This window comes from Arachis stenosperma, chromosome 6 (genome assembly GCF_014773155.1).
Source record: "Arachis stenosperma cultivar V10309 chromosome 6, arast.V10309.gnm1.PFL2, whole genome shotgun sequence".
NCBI classification, from domain to species: Eukaryota; Viridiplantae; Streptophyta; class Magnoliopsida; order Fabales; family Fabaceae; genus Arachis; species Arachis stenosperma.
In genome coordinates this window covers 4,737,194-4,755,532 of record NC_080382.1, presented here as the reverse complement: position 1 = coordinate 4,755,532, position 18,339 = coordinate 4,737,194, and the positions used below count along the sequence as shown (strand labels likewise).

General features: G+C 30.9%; 3 protein-coding genes across 4 annotated transcripts; 1 reads left to right on the top strand and 2 right to left on the bottom strand.

Annotated features, from left to right (window-relative positions):
- Window positions 1–2,796: 2,796 nt before the first annotated feature.
- LOC130936356 (bifunctional 3-dehydroquinate dehydratase/shikimate dehydrogenase, chloroplastic-like) lies at window positions 2,797–6,828 on the bottom strand. Of its 2 annotated transcripts, none has more exons than XR_009068098.1 (10): window positions 6,548–6,828; window positions 5,605–5,710; window positions 5,300–5,527; window positions 4,872–5,212; window positions 4,726–4,789; window positions 4,457–4,565; window positions 4,103–4,252; window positions 3,856–4,003; window positions 3,281–3,443; window positions 2,797–3,185 (listed from the first exon to the last, which is right to left on the bottom strand). XR_009068098.1 is itself a non-coding variant. In XM_057866420.1 (10 exons), the coding sequence occupies exons 1-10, from the start codon at window positions 6,760–6,762 to the stop codon at window positions 3,142–3,144; spliced, it is 1,572 nt and encodes a 523-aa protein (XP_057722403.1). In that variant the 5' UTR covers window positions 6,763–6,827; the 3' UTR covers window positions 2,797–3,141. The 2 variants fall into 2 exon arrangements, 1 of the variants encoding a protein (XP_057722403.1); XM_057866420.1 differs by having other exon boundaries at window positions 3,856–4,007; window positions 6,548–6,827.
- A 3,888-nt stretch (window positions 6,829–10,716) lies between these two features.
- On the bottom strand, window positions 10,717–12,966 carry LOC130935538 (uncharacterized). The gene is made up of 4 exons (XM_057865325.1): window positions 12,688–12,966; window positions 12,305–12,422; window positions 11,974–12,205; window positions 10,717–11,022 (listed from the first exon to the last, which is right to left on the bottom strand). Exons 1-4 carry the CDS (start codon window positions 12,837–12,839, stop codon window positions 10,994–10,996), a joined length of 531 nt encoding a protein of 176 aa, XP_057721308.1. The 5' UTR covers window positions 12,840–12,966; the 3' UTR covers window positions 10,717–10,993.
- Window positions 12,967–13,210: 244 nt separating this feature from the next.
- Window positions 13,211–15,295, top strand: LOC130935539 (acyl carrier protein 1, chloroplastic). The gene is made up of 4 exons (XM_057865326.1): window positions 13,211–13,390; window positions 13,996–14,106; window positions 14,644–14,766; window positions 14,895–15,295. Exons 1-4 carry the CDS (start codon window positions 13,319–13,321, stop codon window positions 15,015–15,017), a joined length of 429 nt encoding a protein of 142 aa, XP_057721309.1. The 5' UTR covers window positions 13,211–13,318; the 3' UTR covers window positions 15,018–15,295.
- Window positions 15,296–18,339: the final 3,044 nt, after the last annotated feature.

Here is an 18,339-nt window from a genome sequence, read left to right as displayed (position 1 = left end):
TTAAAAAAATATTATATGAGGAACTAACTCCTCCTCAATTTAGAAGGGAACTGGTCAGACTATTGGGTCACTGGTTAATTAGTTCAATCGGTAGGTCATTGATTGAATCGGTTGACCCGATCCTATGTAAATAAAAAATAATAATAAAAATTTTAAAATTAAAATTTAATATACATATTTTCACTAATATTTTAAGAATATTTAGCTATTCTAAAATAATATGGAACAGAAACAATAAGTATTTTGTTAATTTTACTCTATCATAAATATTTTTATTTTATTTTTATATTAAAATAACTATTATTTTCAAATTTCAATAATTTATTAATTAATTTATATCTATTATATTATTATAAACTACAAGTATTTATTAAAAAATAATATTCATAGATATTATATAATTACAAAAAAAATAAGTGAGTTTATAATTCTTGTTAAATAAAAATATAATTAATTTAAGAATGAGTGAATTTATAACTATAATTAAAATCTATTAAATAGAAATAAACTATTTGATAGAAGATATCTATATGTATTATAATTTGCATATATATTAATAATAAACATGACAACCTTGTGGTTGTGAAGGACATCTCTTATTGAGGACGGGTTCAACTTACCTCAAACATTTTCAAAAAACTTTAAATTTCAAATGGTTCGATTGGACCGATTTTCACCAAATTTAATCCATTTTTACTGGTTCATTTTAAATTTGACCGATTTATTCTAATTCTTCACTTTATACTGTTCAAACATTGAACTGATTGGATATAGATCCAGTTCACCGATTTTAACAACTATGGAAGGAAATAAAAAAAAATTGGAATAACAAATAAAAAACAAAATTCTACATTCATTAATTCACAATACCAAAAAACAGGGGTGTGCATGGCCCGGCCCGACTCGAAGATCCGGCCCGGTCCCGAATACTTTAGAGTCTAATTTGGTGTGATTTCATCGGGTCTAGGGTCGGATAAGGGTCTCAAAAAATAGACCCGATCATTATTTTGGGCCGGGTCCGAGCCATGACTCGGGTCACCCGAAATCGGTCCGGTGACCCGGTCATCATACACAATTAATATTTTGTGTTATTAGTGATGGACGATGGCTATTCTTATGTGGAATTTAAATGTTGTAAATCTTAATATTTTGTGTTATTAGTTATTATACGACTATAAGTTAATGTTTTATGTTTAAAATGCATATGATTTTAGACTAATGCATAATGTTGTGTTATTTATATTGATTTAAATATTTGGTGTTATTATACAATATTAGTATTGATTATGATTATGCTTTAATTTTAGAGAAGAGTCGGTTCTTGTTTTTCTAAGTGAATTTTACCATGTCAAATAATAGTTGGAGTCTTGGAAATTTGGATATTTCTACATGCTAGCTTATAAGAAGGTATCAAGGTAATGTAATGTTAATGGCCTGGTTTTCACCCAGTATATTCGTGGCCCGAAAGTGTATAGATTTCATCGGGTCTAGAACCGAATTTGGGTCTAATAAATAGGCCCGGTATATATTTCGGGCCGCATCTGGGTCACATCAAACCCAATTTCACCCAATCCATGTACACCCCTACCAAAAAATACTTTTGTATATGACACGTTTCTTTCGACCTACTTCGTATATTCAAATGCAACAACTAATTTTAGTTTATTATTATTATTACAATCAAATACCCAAATAACCAAATAACAATAATAAAAAGCAAAAACCCGACGAGTTTAGTTCCCATAGCTATTTTTTTTTTGGTCAGATGGATTAAACAACCTCTAATCTTAAGCATTACTCATGTATTACACACCCACACAACACACTCACACACAATACATGAGTTCATTTAAGGGTTCATTTTTCTTCTCATGGAACTTGAACCTAAGTACAGCTACTTACGAGACAGAAGATACTACCACTAGCACCAAGCCTCGGCTGCAGTCCCATAGCTATAAATCATATGGATTAAAGAAGATCCCTTACATGGGCCAGGCCCATGAGCTTTATTATTGAAATTATTTTACTGGACCAAGAATCATGCCTTTTTTTTCAAACGCACCTAAGATGTTCTCAGCCATTTCTCACCAACCCGGTTTAGCTAAAGCAAAAGCAGCTGGAGCCTGGAAGACGATAACGTAATAAGTATACTAAAAATTAAAAAAACCATGGTTCTCATATTTATTTCCAACGTGGGCAACGCACTAGTGCTACTTGAATGTAACAAATAACTGTGGCTACTCTGGTACATAATGAAATTGTGTGGAACATACAGAAGAAGAATAATAATGTATGATGAATTGTGTAACCCGCCACTTTTTTAAATAAAAAATAATTTCACTATCAAATATATTATACCAAATAATATTCAATTTAATCCCTAAATTTACAAGCGAATCTCAATTTAATCTCTGAAGTATCAATTTTCTCTGTTCAATCCTCAAACATTGCTAGTGTGACTCATATTAGTTCCTAAAACAATTTTTAACGTAGACGTTAACAGAACACTAGCATAGACAATCGGATATCACGCTGTATTCTGTGAAACGACATCATTTTTATTTTGGCACTCAAATAGCCCAAAACAACATCATAAGTGATGTTTATTGAAACTTTTCCTCCCAAAATAAGTGATACAACATTATTTTTCAACTATTTGAACGTCAAAACCAAAATGACATCGTTTTACAAGTTCTAGTATGACATCTGACTGCCTATATCTGTGTCCTATTAGTGTTTGTGTTCCGAAAATGATTTCAAGGACCAATGTGAGTTACGTTTACAAAGTTTAAAGACTAAATAAAAACAATTGAAATATTAAAGACTAAAAAGGTTTGTATACAAATTCAGGGACTAGTATTAACTCAGCACTATACTTTATGTATATATTTACTCTATATGTGAGTATTGCCCACAAAGAATATGTACCAGGCTTTATTTTTTTATTAATAATTTAAAAGCAAGTCTTAGTATTTATGTAGAAATAGTAGAATGAGGTGGAGATGGTTTTCACTTTTCATATCTTTACAACTAGAACTGAGGAAGTAGCCGTCATTATTTAGAATGTAGAAGGGTAAATTGTGATCTAATTTGATGATGGACTTTTAATTTTGTTTGAATTTCTTGATAGCTGCACCCCAATCAAAACTTGGATAGAACAATTTCCCGCATAAATTGATCAGGTGCTGCACAAATAAAACAAAAAGCAGCAATGAGATACACATCATAAACTATATAACATAGAATACTAAGAATCACATGTTGCAATTGAGAATTGTACCTTGAAGACCCGTGAAGAGATTGAATTGCCCTCTAGCCTGGCGTAGGAACATTTCTACCCCACTCACTGTTATTGCTCCAACTGCTTCTGCTGCTTTCAATAGTCTTGTTTTTCTTGGTGTATACACAGCATCAAACACCAACTCATAATCTTCCAAAGTTTCCTTTTAAAAACATATCAATTAATAAACCAAACTCAGCAAACAACACCACCAACCCTTTGATTTATAGTTTTAGTTGAGGAGTAAATAACCTTTGCCATATCTGACCATTTGTCCAAAGGAAAAAACGACTCTCCACAATTCGAAAATTGTCCTCAACCATTCAAGTAATTTGTCTAAGCGGCCCTTGTAAAAAGTGACATGCTGATGTGTCGGGGAGCCTTTAGACCAGTTACTTGAATGATTGAGGACCGGTTAGAGATTTACAAATGTGGAGGATCGCTTTGTCCTTCGGACAAATATTGAGGGACTGGAGAAGGCATTTAGTTAGTTCAGTGTAATTATATTTTCTAAACTAGACTCTCATTAAACATCATTTCATTATCTAAAAGAATTTAAAGTAAGAATGTAGAACCTCTGATACTGAAATTATGTCTGCAATATTAGGATGCATTCCTATTGGTGTTGCATTTGCAAGAATTGCTCCTTTCTCTGGCTGAAAATTGGCCAAGTCTTTGTAATGCAGAGCTTCACCAAATACAGCACTTGCAAGAGATTTTGCTCTGTCTGATTCAACAAAATGAGACTTAGGAAACAATATCCTTAAAGAAGTTCAAATAACAGTTCAATTTGTGAAAGGCATAATAACATGCTTTTAATACCAAAATCAATGTCGAAAATGACTACGCGAGCTCCTCTACTCTTAGCACCAAATCCCAGTGCTCTTCCAGCACCACCGGCACCAACTAGCACGAACAATCTTCCAGCAAGAGGTGAACTTAAGCATGCTCCACCATCATTGCAACCATGCTCTAGAATTGGTTCATAGATATATATCAATATCATTATATCATATCAGATAAAATTACACCTACTATAATCTGATCAAAGAACAATGACATTGACAACTAAAGCGCAAAATGCGCATACGTTTAACAGATTTCACTTTTAAGGATCATACAAAAACATTTGACAAGTTCAAAGCAGTTATAAACATATCATTTGAGGAGTATAACCTATGAGAGCATCCTCAATAGCAGTGATTGCACCCTCACAATCTGTATTGTAGCCAACTAGCTTTCCATCAATTGGTCTTCTTACAATAGTATTAACAGCTCCTATAGACTGGTGAAGCACGAAGCGAGATGATTTTATCACTTAATATTTTCACGAAATCACAAAAATTTAAGCTGATAGGAAGAGGTATACGAATGACTATGTATCTAACAAATACGATCAGATCATTTCATAGAAGATGGACTTCATCACAAAAGGACATGCAAACCTGAGCAAGAGGATGGACTTCATCACAAAAGGTTAGAACTTTCTCCTTGTAGGGAAAGCCAACACTGAAGAACAGAAGAAAGAAGCAGGTCAGAAATCACAAAATAAGAAAAAGGAATACCAAACATATATATAAATATGGCATACCTATAACCCGCAAAATCGGGGCTTGTGTAAGTGCTAAAGAATTCTTTAAGATCATCAACAAACATGGGGACATACATTCCATTAAAATTTGCATGTCTGAAAGTAGGATTATGCAGCAAAGGGCCTTTGCTGTGGCCAACTGGTTTTGAAATTAGGCCAAAAACTTTGGTATCCTCATTTACATGTTCCAATCTATATGCTTCCCGGAGAGTTTCCAAAGAAGGCATACCAGGGATTGGATTTCCATCCAAAGATCCATAGACAAAGAACCCTCCGAATTTCGGACACAGAACCTGGCTTATTAACCCTCTGTCTCCAACAGAATAAGCAATTAATGGTACCTACAAAATTGTTACCACAAAGAAGAAACAATTACTATGAAAATTCTTACATCCATGTGAATTAAAACTAATATGAAAATCACATGCCTGAGAATAGGGAAGTATACTAAATATTCTTTCAATTTCTGTAATGTCTTGTGCATTTGTGACAAGCTTGATGATATCTGCTCCAGTTGCTTTCATAAGTGTAACAAGCTTAAGGAGTTCTGATTTTGGAGGGGTCACTCCATCCACATAGGATGAAACAATTATTTTTCCATGATTGCTATGGTTTTTCTTATATTCCATCATGCTCTTAAGACAAGAAGAAGCTGCCTGAGAAAACATTAAGACATAAATGAAGACAAATTGGACCAACCATAATATGTTTTTCTCCAAGAAACCAAACACACCTTAAGCTCAATGTCTATGAAATCAGCTCCCAATTCCATAGCAAGTTGTAATGCTTCCAACCGAATATTCTCATCTCCTTCGTATAAACCACCCTCCCATTTTGGCCTTCAATAACACATCAAGCACAGTATTAACCATCATGGAGTAACAAATGTATAGAACAGAAAATTTTGAATTTATATCTTATCAATGTTTTCAAAAAATAACATATATATTAAATTTTTACGTCATTTAATTTTCATGCACTATGCTATAAAACAGTTTTATACAGACAAGTATTGTCACGTTAGTAAAAATAACTAATTTTTAAATTCATTACTTAAAAAATAATATACATATAAATCTGATTGAATGACACCATAAAACCTTTTACAATACATAAAAAATTAGACTCATTTTAAATATTAGAAAAATAATTAAAAAATAAATTAGGTCTTGCAATCATTAAAATATAAGGCACAACTATTTCTGTGCATATAGGAGGCACTATTTCATAATTGTGTAAAGACAAAAAATAAAGAGACAATGAGAATTTGTATTTCTCTCCTTTTTTTTAATAGAAAAAGTCTAGGAACTAACACTTTTATTAAAATATAGCCATCACTTAACCAGCAAAAAAAAAGTGAGTAATTCGACAATATTGGATAAAATCTCACACCGTTAAAAACACCAATAATAACTAATTAATGACTACAAATCACAAAATTTACCGTCCTCTAGCACTCCTCTTTTTTATATATGTCTATATCACTATATTACGTGAATACTAAGATCAGCTACTAAAGTTAGTCACAAGTATAAAATACACATTCAAAATAAATTAAACCATACATATATTTATATATGCGCAAATATATTGGTAACTGATTTTAGTGTAAGAATAGCATTTTTGATATCCATAACTCAATCTTGATACAATCTATGAAAATGAGATGTAATTACCTATAAGAAAAGAGGATAGGGAGAAGCTTATTGGTGAGGATGGTTTGAAGGTCATTGTGAGGGTGGAAGTTGGTGATATGGTCAAGGCTAACCTCAACAACATCAGCACCTTGTGCCTTTGCTTCATGCATTTCCTTCAAAATTTGCTCAACACATTGGCTTCTGATTGGGGCACAAATCATAAGTGCCTCTGCTGAAACTTCGTTACTACCCATTTTCTGAAGGAACTGCACAAACACCCCTTCAACAAAAAATAAAGAATGAAGAGAACTGAAGTCAAATGTTGCATAAAAGTGTGTATATATATAGAATCAGAGGGAGGGAGGTGAAGTTGTAGTTGGTACAAGTCCTTTTCTACCATCCAATCAAATTGAAATGGAAAGAGTTATGTTGATCCAATATCATTTTTTTATTATTTATGCCACATAGGACATTTGGTGACTCTAACGATGGCAAGTATGTGTACTAATCATCACAAAATTCAGTTTTATTAACAAATTTTGTAATTATTTCTTAAAAAATCTGAGGATCAAACTTTTGTTTTTATTCAAATTAAGTTGATGTACTAATAACACACAGTACACAGTTTTATTGCCGAAAGAATTCTTGTAGTTAAGATTTTTTTTTTTTTACACAAAAGAATTCAACACATTAAGATAAAAAAAAAATAATAATAAAATAAAGACAAATCTAAGGTTGTTATTCTAGCATAGGAGTGTTAGGTAAATAATAATTATATTGAATAATATGAATAACCACCAATCAAATAAAAATACACTATACTTTTAAATTAATCATTTATATTTTAATATTAAAATAATCATCCATACACCTAATAAAATGAACATTCGATATATCTATTATTCACATTATTTAATATTTTTATTGTCTATTTATACTTTTCTATTCTAATATTATCATCAACAATAAACGTTATCAATATCATACCACTTTTTATAGTTCATGATCAATTTGTGTATGACATCCGCTACATCTGATGTTTTTTGTTAAAAAATTTTCACTTTTTTTTTTTCAGTCACATATTTTTAAACTACAGATAAAAAGGTTAATAAGATAAAAACGAACTTGACTATTCAAGATTAATTAATTTTTTAAAAATGATTTTTATTTTAAATTCTAAACTTTAAATTTTAAATATTAAAAAACAATAGTTATTTTATAATTAAGAGTTAATTATACAAAATTTAAATAGAAACTAATTGTCACAGTCGTGAAGTTCCATCCAAGAGGTGAAGAGGGTAAACAACCACAAGCAAAGGATGAGGATGACAAAATGGAATTTGGACATCATTACCTGAGGGAGGTTCAATTCAAACAACTTGGATAAGATGACAAAGAAATATTTGCAATCTCGGTGGCGGAGCTTAGTTCAGACAAGCGATGGTTATGGTCTTCCAAATTTTTTATAAAAAAATTAGTAATACTTTTTCAAAAGATAAAAAATAATTCAATTGGTTTAAATATTTTATTATGACTTAAAGTACTCAATAAATTTAATAAATAACACTATTTCTATCTTTAAATTTAAATATACAAAATTAGATATTATTTATTTATTTAATTTAATATTATTTTATATTTTATTATTTATTTAATTTAATTTTTATATAATAAAAAATAATAAAATATTCAATAAGTAATAATATTATTGTATTTATATAAATTGATAAAAAAATTCAATAAATATTATAAATTTTAATATTTGTCTTTCTAACTTCTTCTTTAAATATTCTATAAAATATATATTCAAATTTTTATATAAAATAATAATGAAAAATCAAAGAATTGATGTATTTTTAAGAGGAAGACTAAAATTTAAGAAAAACATATAATTTTTACAATATCAACACCTGTAGATAATTCTTCTATTTTAATGAATTACGAAAAAAATGAGATGCAACCTTCAAAAGTTCAAAAAGTTACCTTAATTTTTTAGAACGAAACCCTGAAAAACGGTTTTAAATTTGACAATATCACCCAAACCAGAGAAATGAGATTAGACAAACTTATCTTAAATGAGTCCATATCAAAAATATTTTGACAATTATTTTTTATGTGGTCCCAAAATTTTCTTTTAAATTCCACCACTGTTTGCATGATATATAATGCTAAGCAGGTTGGAGCACAGAGGATGCAAGAGTAAAGGCATGCAGCCAAAAATGTAAATGTAAATGAAACAGCAAATTGTTCTTATTATGAATATATTTTTAGTAAATTTTGATACTTAATTTATTAAAAATAATTAAAATAAAAATAAATAATTTAAAAATATTAAAAACTTACCTTAAAAGAAAAATTAGAGAAATTGGACGTAGGAAATGAAAATATTGAGAATTTTACTGTTGAAGTGGTAGGTCAGCAAAGTGAATAAACAAAAAGGAGGGGGTAGGTGAGAGTAACTGACTAGATGGTGTAGTCAGCATGAGTTGGATCCTTGTACTCAATCTCTGTATTGACCAGAAAAGGACAAGTGGTTAAGACTTAAGACACAGATCTCTCTTATCCATTTAGGGTTTTTTCTCTCAAAAAATTGTTAGCCGCAGCATCTTCTGCTCTATTTAAGGCATATGCTCGGACGAAACACATTTTTTAAGGCATAATTTCACTATAAAATATTCAATTCAAATCGTATTCTGCCATATTCGGCAAAAAATTCTGATATTAATATATATAGAGAGAGAGAGAGAGATAAAAGGTAAAATATTCACAAATTTTTATTTCTGTCCTTGTATCTCTTAAAAAAGCAATTTTATCATTGAATTAATTTTTTTAAAATAAAAGAATTAATAAAATGATAAAATAAAAAATAATTATTTTTAAATTAAAATAATCAGACTCAGATATGATAAAAATTATAAATTTAATAGTAATTAATCATCTACTTTATTATTTTACCAATTTCTTAGAGAATTTAAATTTTTTATTGTTAGATTTCTTTACAAGTGCTATTTCGACAAACGAAAATATTTGATAATCAAAATAAATTAACCAAAAACAGTTAGAACTTATCTTATTTAGTCTTAATAATAAATATTAAATAAGACAAATTTTTGTTGTTTTTTTTTCTAATATTACCGCCTACAAATTACAACTAATTGAAAAATTTCATCCCTTAAAAATAAACACAAAATCTTTTATAACACTTAAAAAGATGTAACTAAAATTAAAATACATTTTTTAATTATTTTACAACACTTTTTAATTTAACCACACTTTTTTTTTTTCAAATTAAAGAGTATTATTAAATAATAAAATGTGTAATCTTAATTTTTACTACATTTTTTAAATATTGCAAAAAATTCATAACCACATAAAATGCACCATTATTTATCCGGTTGTGAATTGTGATAAATGATCATCTCCGAATCCAAAACATTCGTTCATTTTAATATCTTAATTTGTTCAAAATAATTATTTATTTAGAAGAATTAGATAACGTTAATTCTTTTTTACTAATAATAATGTTAAATAAAAGAAAAAGAACTATAAAATAAAAAGAGTTAATAAAAACAATTTCGTACAATTAGTCTAAACAGAAACTCTGGAGGGCCAATATTTTTTAATATTTTTTATTAACATTTAATTAGTACAATTATCAAATTATCTTCAACAAATAAATTTTATTAATTCATGTATACAAATTTTGATAAATATAAATACAAATTATATTAATTTATGTGTACAATAATAAATATAAATACAAACTATGTATCTTTTGGATGCAAACTCCTGTAATTATAAATAGAAACTATTATTGATCAAGTGCTGTTTTTAAAATGATAATATTTGTTGATTATGTAACATTTTTATAATGTAAAATTAAACCGACATTTTGGCAGGTAAATAATTCATTTAATAAACTAATCATTCAGATCATCAAGCTAACTGTATGATGCAAAATTTGGGATCTTACATACGCTACATGTATAATTGGACAAACGAATGGTAAGGAGAAAAAAAAAAAGGGGAATAGATGACGAGTTAACCCATGCCCAATTCTTAGGGATGGGGGTGGGCACGAGATGAAGAATGTTTATTGTTTGTTTTTCGATTCAACCCGACCCGTATTTTGTGTTTTTTTTTGGGTGTGGGGGGCGGAGGAGGAGGAGGGTCAGAACCTCAAAAAAGATTGTATGGAATATTGAAAGTTCCTTGTAAGCAATGGATTAGTTTAAGATCGTCATTAAAGAAATCACCCTCTACCAAATGGTGATCGGTACAATAAAATTATACTATCGTAATCTCCATACAATTTGCATCCGAACCAACAAGTTCCTCAGGAGCCCTTTCTATACAACAAATTCAATAACATTTGATAGCGTAAAGATGGCAAAGTAACAATTCCCAGTCAGCAAATTATGCAAAAGAACTTGCAGACATGGTAACATTGTTCTCACTTCCATCATTGACATAACTGTGAACTCATCACGCTTTTACACGTACCACAAATGAGCCTGCACGATTATGTACAAAAGGAGTGGTTATAAACAAGGAAAATGTTTCAGACACAAACATTGCATATTACTTCGCCATTTCACATTGTGTACAAAGACAATAGTTTGTCATAACAAAATATAGCAAACCATTCGTCAATATTAATGAAATTAACAGCATCAAGTATTCCAGATATAAAATTATAAACAAATTAAGCCAATAATGTCAATATCTCTATCAAGTTAAATTGTTAATATCTTGAGTCTTGACCCTACAACAGTTATCTCATTCTCAGGGTATAATACTATAATGGATAGTAAGAACAAATAACCAACTCTGTTAACAAGTATAAACAAAAAGGGAATATTCAAATTAAACCTCAATTTTGATTTCGGTATTCAATGTGTGTGAGAATTTTCTACTAACAAGGCTACAAAATAAAACTTCCTAACTTGGAACAATCAATTATTGCAAGGGTTGCTGGATTTATTCCACATGGGAAAGATTTGGAAGTCATGAAATTTGAAAGCTAAGTCATACAATCATCATCAAGCAGGACATTAAGAAACTATAACATTTTTGAAAATTCCAGAACTGTTTTTGCCTACAGCTGGATGGTATTCCTTGGTGCAAAGGCAAATACAGCAGCCTGTCTGTGATGGCATACGGCTGGTCGCATGGTACACAATCAACATGTAAAAATGATACTTATAGTCTATAGAGTGAAAATACCCTATAAACTTCTCACCATTAGCCATTAGATATCAAATAGACTGGACCCTTTTCAAACCTTTTTCAAACAGTTCCGATAATTTCACACAATAACTCTCACACCCAAAAAGAGATAATCATCACTCAACTTATATAAGGTTATATTATAATCTGTACTCAGAAGAAAACATTCATAGTGAATGCAAACTATTCCTTACAATCTCTTCACTAACAAATGCAAACTAAAGAGAAGTACTCACATGCTGGAAGATTTGATATATCTGCAGTAACTGCACAAGTAATTCCCAAATTTGAAAGAGCTCCTCTAATGATGCCACATGGGTAATAAAGATGCATGCTTATTGTGCTTGCCGCCTTGTTTTCAGCTGTAGTCAAAGAATCGTCCTCGGCTGAATTAACTTTATCAGTTGATGGATCAATCGATATCCGCTCAAGCCAGGGGAACTTATTATCTTGCAATACAAAGGTACCCTGCAGCAAGTAGCAAACGAATACCATGACCATCCATTCCAATCTAAAACCATATAACAAACACACCACCAAATGAATACAGCTCCAATCTGAACTCACTCTATGGTTTGTTTTCAAGTTGTCTATTTGCTTCTTAAAGAGCTCAGTCCAAAAATCCTTGCAGATGAACTTTATGGCTTCCAGATGATCACTGAATCGCGGTCGCTCCATGGTGTACCTGACCAGTCACCAGAGTATGTTTAAACACACCAACACTTTCCTCCAATTCATCAAAATTTCATGATCAAACCATTATAAATAGTCATTAAGTAAAACTATAAAGAGAAGCAGAATCATGAATCATAGTTAAAAGGCTTAATTTATTGTGGTGCATCTTAATTTGCAAGTTAACTTTCTAGATCGGTCCAACTAGTGTTAATGAATTTGGCAACAGATCTACATCCAGAAGCTGAAACGACGCAATGGTGGAAATTAGGGTTTACCTTTCGGAGAGTTGATGACCGACCTGGTATCCAATGGCCTCGATTCTGCGGGCGGCGAGCTCAGGTTTGTTCGCGTAGAATCGGTTGCAATAGCTCGCAACCATCTCCGTCAACAAGCTATCAACGCAACTCTCTGCAACTTCCCTCACCATTTTCACTCTCTCTCTCTCTCTCTCTCTCTCGCAGAAGATGGAAAAAGCAGAATCACTGTTCACTAACCCCGATCCACGACATCACTGGAGCAGGAATCAACGCTTTCTCTTCTCGGTTTTGGTCAGAGAAGAATCAACTCTACCATGACTTTGAGTTTAAAATGGACCTAGGCCCATATCAATTGGGCTTGTGTATTGTTGAAGTTTTCCCAAATAAAGTTGGTTCTCAAAAAAAGAAAAAAAGAAAAATGAAGTTAGCTCCGACTCGGACGAGAGGACTCTTTCCCATGACCAAAAAAAAAAAAAAAAAGAGGACTCTTTCGTACACTCAGGAATGACGGGTCCAATTTCACGCACCTACTTATTCTCAGCGTTCTTCTCTCGCTCACACTCTTCGCATTCTCCGCCACCTTCTCTCCTCTCTCTATTCATTTTCTTTTTCTTCTGCGCTCTTTCGCTTCAACGCACGCAGTATCACGATGGCGGCAAATGCACTTACCGGAAACTCCATCTCTATGCGCCCTCTCCGCTCTCAGCTGAATCAAATACCGGTATCGTTTTCATTTTCATTTCCAATCGATCTCTCCTCTTTAATCAGTCGTAACTACTACCACGAACTTAACTTTATTCCTTGTGTAGTGAGAATCTGTTACTGATTTTGCTGCTGTTTTCTTTCTCTAGTGCTTATTCTTATGGCTGTGATTCAGTTCTGTGCTGTTTTCCTTTGATTTAGTTTTTTACTAATTGATTTGTCAAAAATTTATGAGATTTATAATATCATTTATCTATTATCTTTTGGTAGTTCGTAGTTGTGCAATTCAGTAGCATACTTGTAGAACGTGACGTGATTGAGGTTTATACTAGTAGTGTTGCTACATGTGAAACCCTGCGTTAGCGTCTGCCTCTCTAACGCGGGACCACATAGGCTTTGATTGAACTCCCTGAGCTTCCTAGGATTGAGAAATGGAAATGTACGAAATGAATATAGAGTTGATGTAAAGCTGAAAATTTTGGCATGCACTTAGATCGCTCAGTAATAGCTTATAATTTCCCCACTAAATTAAACTGAAGCAGTTTTCTTAGGAATGTATTTATTTTAGCTTATTTTGGTGTCATTTCTTTTAAAATTGACTATCTGAATAAATTTGTTGAACAGGCATGTAGTTTAATTTCCAGCTCAAGTTCGGTTTTAACTTCCAGCTTTGGGCGGAGGAATGTTTCTTTTAGCTTGCGGCCACGCTCAATTCGCCTCACAGTTTCCTGTGCGGTATGTAGCTAGTGAAGTGTTTCAGCGTTTATTTTTCAGAGATTAACCATCATTTGCATGAACATCAAATCACCATATGTTAGACTGCTTGAAACTTTAAAAAGGACTTTGTCACTGGGTTGCACCTTTAACAAGTTATATTATCTGTTTGGAGCTAATTAAATTGATAGAAGTTGTGATTGGAAAAATAAAATGATACACGGTTTATAACCTGTGATCACAAATATCAACTATGCTTTTCTATTAAACTAGGGATTGTTTTTTCATTGAATTAAATACTGAGCACATAAGATATGGTTTGGACTGAAGAAACGTGAGTAAACTAGCCAATAGCCGTAACCGTTTTCTTAGAATATGTGAACTAAATAATATAATGGGTTCTGGGAACATGTTATCTGAAGTCTCTACTTTGTTTATCAGATGAAGATTTAGTCTGACACTATGTCACTTGCCTATGATAGTTCGTTATCCAAGAATTTTTGTTTTCCTTTTATTTATTTTTTCATTGAGTATACTGCTATTGAACGCCATAACCAGGCTAAACAAGAGACAGTAGACAAGGTGTGCGCAATAGTAAAGAAGCAGCTTGCTCTACCTGATAGTTCTCCAGTTACTGGGGAGTCAAAATTTTCAGCTCTAGGAGCTGATTCTCTTGACACGGTAATCAAGTAATCCTTAACATGCTATTGTTTAATGCTCATTTCTTACATTACATTCACCACTTTGTTCATAAATTAAGAACCATGGGTCTTGAAACTTGACTTAATTGATGATATCATGCCTTTTAGGTTGAGATTGTGATGGGTCTTGAGGAGGAATTCGGTATTAGCGTTGAAGAGGATAGTGCACAGAGCATCACTACTGTTCAGGAAGCTGCAGACCTTATTGAAGAGATCATTCAGAAAAAGTGATAAACCATGTATACCGGAAGATCTTGGTACACATGGACTCATTATCAGAACTGTTCAATATCTATGGTGTGGGATAATTTTGTGTGTCGTGTTGTAGCTGTGTGAAGCTGCCAAAACAAATTTGTCAACCCTATTGTTTGTCGAAATGATATGGAACCTTTATATTTCATCAAGTGGGTTATAATTAGTGCTATTTCATGTTATCTTCATTGGAGCAACGGTTGTAATCTCATATATTGATGTGTTATAATAGCAATTTCAATTGGCCGTTGCTGCAATTCATGTTTTTTCCGTCTGCTTCCAATAATAACAATGATGATATGGCCTGGCTTGAGAAAATTAAACATGTTCATTTTCGGTTAGATTTGGCCACCTTATGAAACCATAATTGGAAGGAGATTCAGACTCATTAAAAGTCGGTTCCGAACTAAAAATGCGCGCTTAAATACCAAATGAATAGATTATATAGTTTATTCAAGTCATTGATTGCTTGTAAGCCGTTTGTATTAAATACCAAATGAATAGATTATATAGTTTATTCAAGTCATTGAATAGTTTATTCCATGAAGCAAAAGAAGTCATCGTGTGCCAGTAAAAGAAAAAAAGACGCATCAAGCTTTCCAGTTCCTCATGCATTTCTTAACCAAGGATAATGAACTATCGTGCATTTCCAAAATCACTGAAGCTTGTCATATATCTTGCCTTAAAGTTAAAACTATTCAATGTCCACTGCATGTTTGACGCAACAATTATATAAACAAAGCTTATGTAGAATAAAAACAGATCATATGTAATAGAAACGCATAAACTAATTTTTAAATTCCCTACTCAAAAGTCATCTAAATGTATAAATATGATTGAATGATGGTGTAAAATTTTTTATACTATCAATACACTAAAATTAAACTTTATATGAGGGCAAATGACATGTATAAAATAACTGAAAGAGAAATTTATGCAAATACAACATTCTAAAATGCATTATATTTGAGTCCTAACTCTATTCTATATAAGTTGCTATAAGTTACATGGTTTTGGTTTTTGAATTTATACGTAAACTGCGAAATCTTGTCGCGAATTATGAGCAGTAATAAAAACCCATAAACTGCTTGATTCGGGTAAGTTCTGTAAGAATAGATTAAGTGAAAAAATGTTAAGATGAGAGCTTAAGAGTAAGTAAATTTGTGAGAAAAATGCTTCTATTAATGGCAAATATGCAATACAAAAACTAAAGATAAGAAATAGAGGTGAAGAACAAGTGTTAAGACCTTCACTAATGTCACAAAAGGATAAATGAATTCTTTTAGAATGGACAATGGTTAATTAATCATGTTGTTGGAACACCCGAATGCTAATTTTTTGAATTTTTGTTTGAAGTTGATGAACAAAATGAAAAACAATGAAAAGAATTAGAGAAGAACATGTGACATTAGTGAAAGAATATCTAGTTTAGTTTCTTTTTAACTAGATAACACTCTCTACACTTCAAATCTAACCAATCCACTTCCACCAATTTAGTTTCTATTAAAGAGAAATTCAACTCTTCATGGTGTTCTTTGAGGTTTTATCCTAACACCTCTAAGAAGAACTTGGTTCTTTTTTCATGTTTTTGGGTCATTTTAAAATTATTTTTATACAAAAAAAAAATTCATATTTTTTATGCACCATCATAAACGCCCATTAAGTCTTTGAGGATACAAAATGTTCTCTAGACTGCATATTTTGTATCACCATACTTGTTAGGATGTCTTGAGATATCAAATATTCTTTGTCTTTGCATCTGAATATAATTTTTTTTGGTTCTCATGTAACCCATCTCAACCCCATGTATATTGGATTGTTACTTCTTAAATCAGCTACAAGAAAAAATGTCATATCTTCATTTATACATGTTTCCAATGACAATACAAATAGACAAAAAATAAATTAAAAATTATGAGTAATACTAATTTTTTTTTTGTGATTTAAAAGAAAATAAACAACAATAAAGACTGTTGAATACTATTCTCAAACTCCTTCTAAGATAACGGAAACTCCACTTGAAAAGAAAGTGTCCTCATTATGAGCAATACTCATTTGTAACAAGAAAATAAATTTTTAAACATATTAAAAAAAATATTTGTCTAGCATAATCTTGAGAAATTCGATTTTTTTTTTTAACTTAGAGCAATTTACTAATGGAATGTTAAACATTTGTATTTCCCTAAAACTGTAAACTTAGAATATCATACAATACATTCATATACTTCACCAAATAGAATATGAGATTGCAAGGGTATGGAGTCAATGGTTTTATCATGTAAAGAATATCATAAATAATTTTATTACCTCTAATTTTTCTTCATTAGAAAACTTCCTAGTTGCTCCCTTAACTTGCAATGTTCTTTGGCTTTTTGAATATTGCTTTCAAAAGATTGAGGTATTTAAATGCTCCAATGTTATTTTCTTTTAATTCATTATAGTTGTTGATACATAGTTGAAGACTTTTGAGAATGTGCCTTTATAAATTGAGCAAAGATTGACGTTCAGTGTTTTGTATTTTCTCTTTTTTTATTTTGAGTTGGTGTCCTTTGAAGTGATGTTCTTTATAGAGGTGTTTTTCGAACAACATTCTTATAATGGTATAGAATTTTAAAATTGAAATTGTTGTTTACTTCAGAAAAAGTATTAAAATCATATTGGGGAAAGTAAAGAATGATAACTTTCTTGATTTCTTTCATCGGCGACATCTTCTATTTTGAGATTTTTGGAGTTAATTGGAAACTCTTTCATTAGGAGGTTGCTTGATAATATATTACATCTTTAACTTTTCAAAACCTCTATCAATAGGCATACTGAAGAAGTAGATGAGTCTCCTTGCCCAACTTTATTGGTTGATCGTGTATAACATAATTTTGCACATTGACAAAAATATTTAAAAACACTTGAACGGACAAATGTGATATATAATATGCATTCATGTGCAAGTGTTTGTATGATTTATAGATACCTCGACTTTAATTAATTAGAGCATAGCCATGATCAAAAGACTCTACCCTTTAACTTGTTTAATATAACAGTTCCTTAATGAATAGCAGCATTAGAAAGTAGAAACAGTGATATCAACGTATATATATAACTAAGGGAGTTACTTAAATAAAAACGTTTAAAACGTTTTTTTAAAAGATATTTTTTAATGATTAAAATTTAACACATATAATCGATTAAAAAATGTTATTTTTGTTAAAATTAAGCCAGACAAATTAATTTAACTAAAAAATAGTGAATTAAATTTTGAATTAGTCTAAATTAATATTATTTTTTATAAAGAATGATTACAATA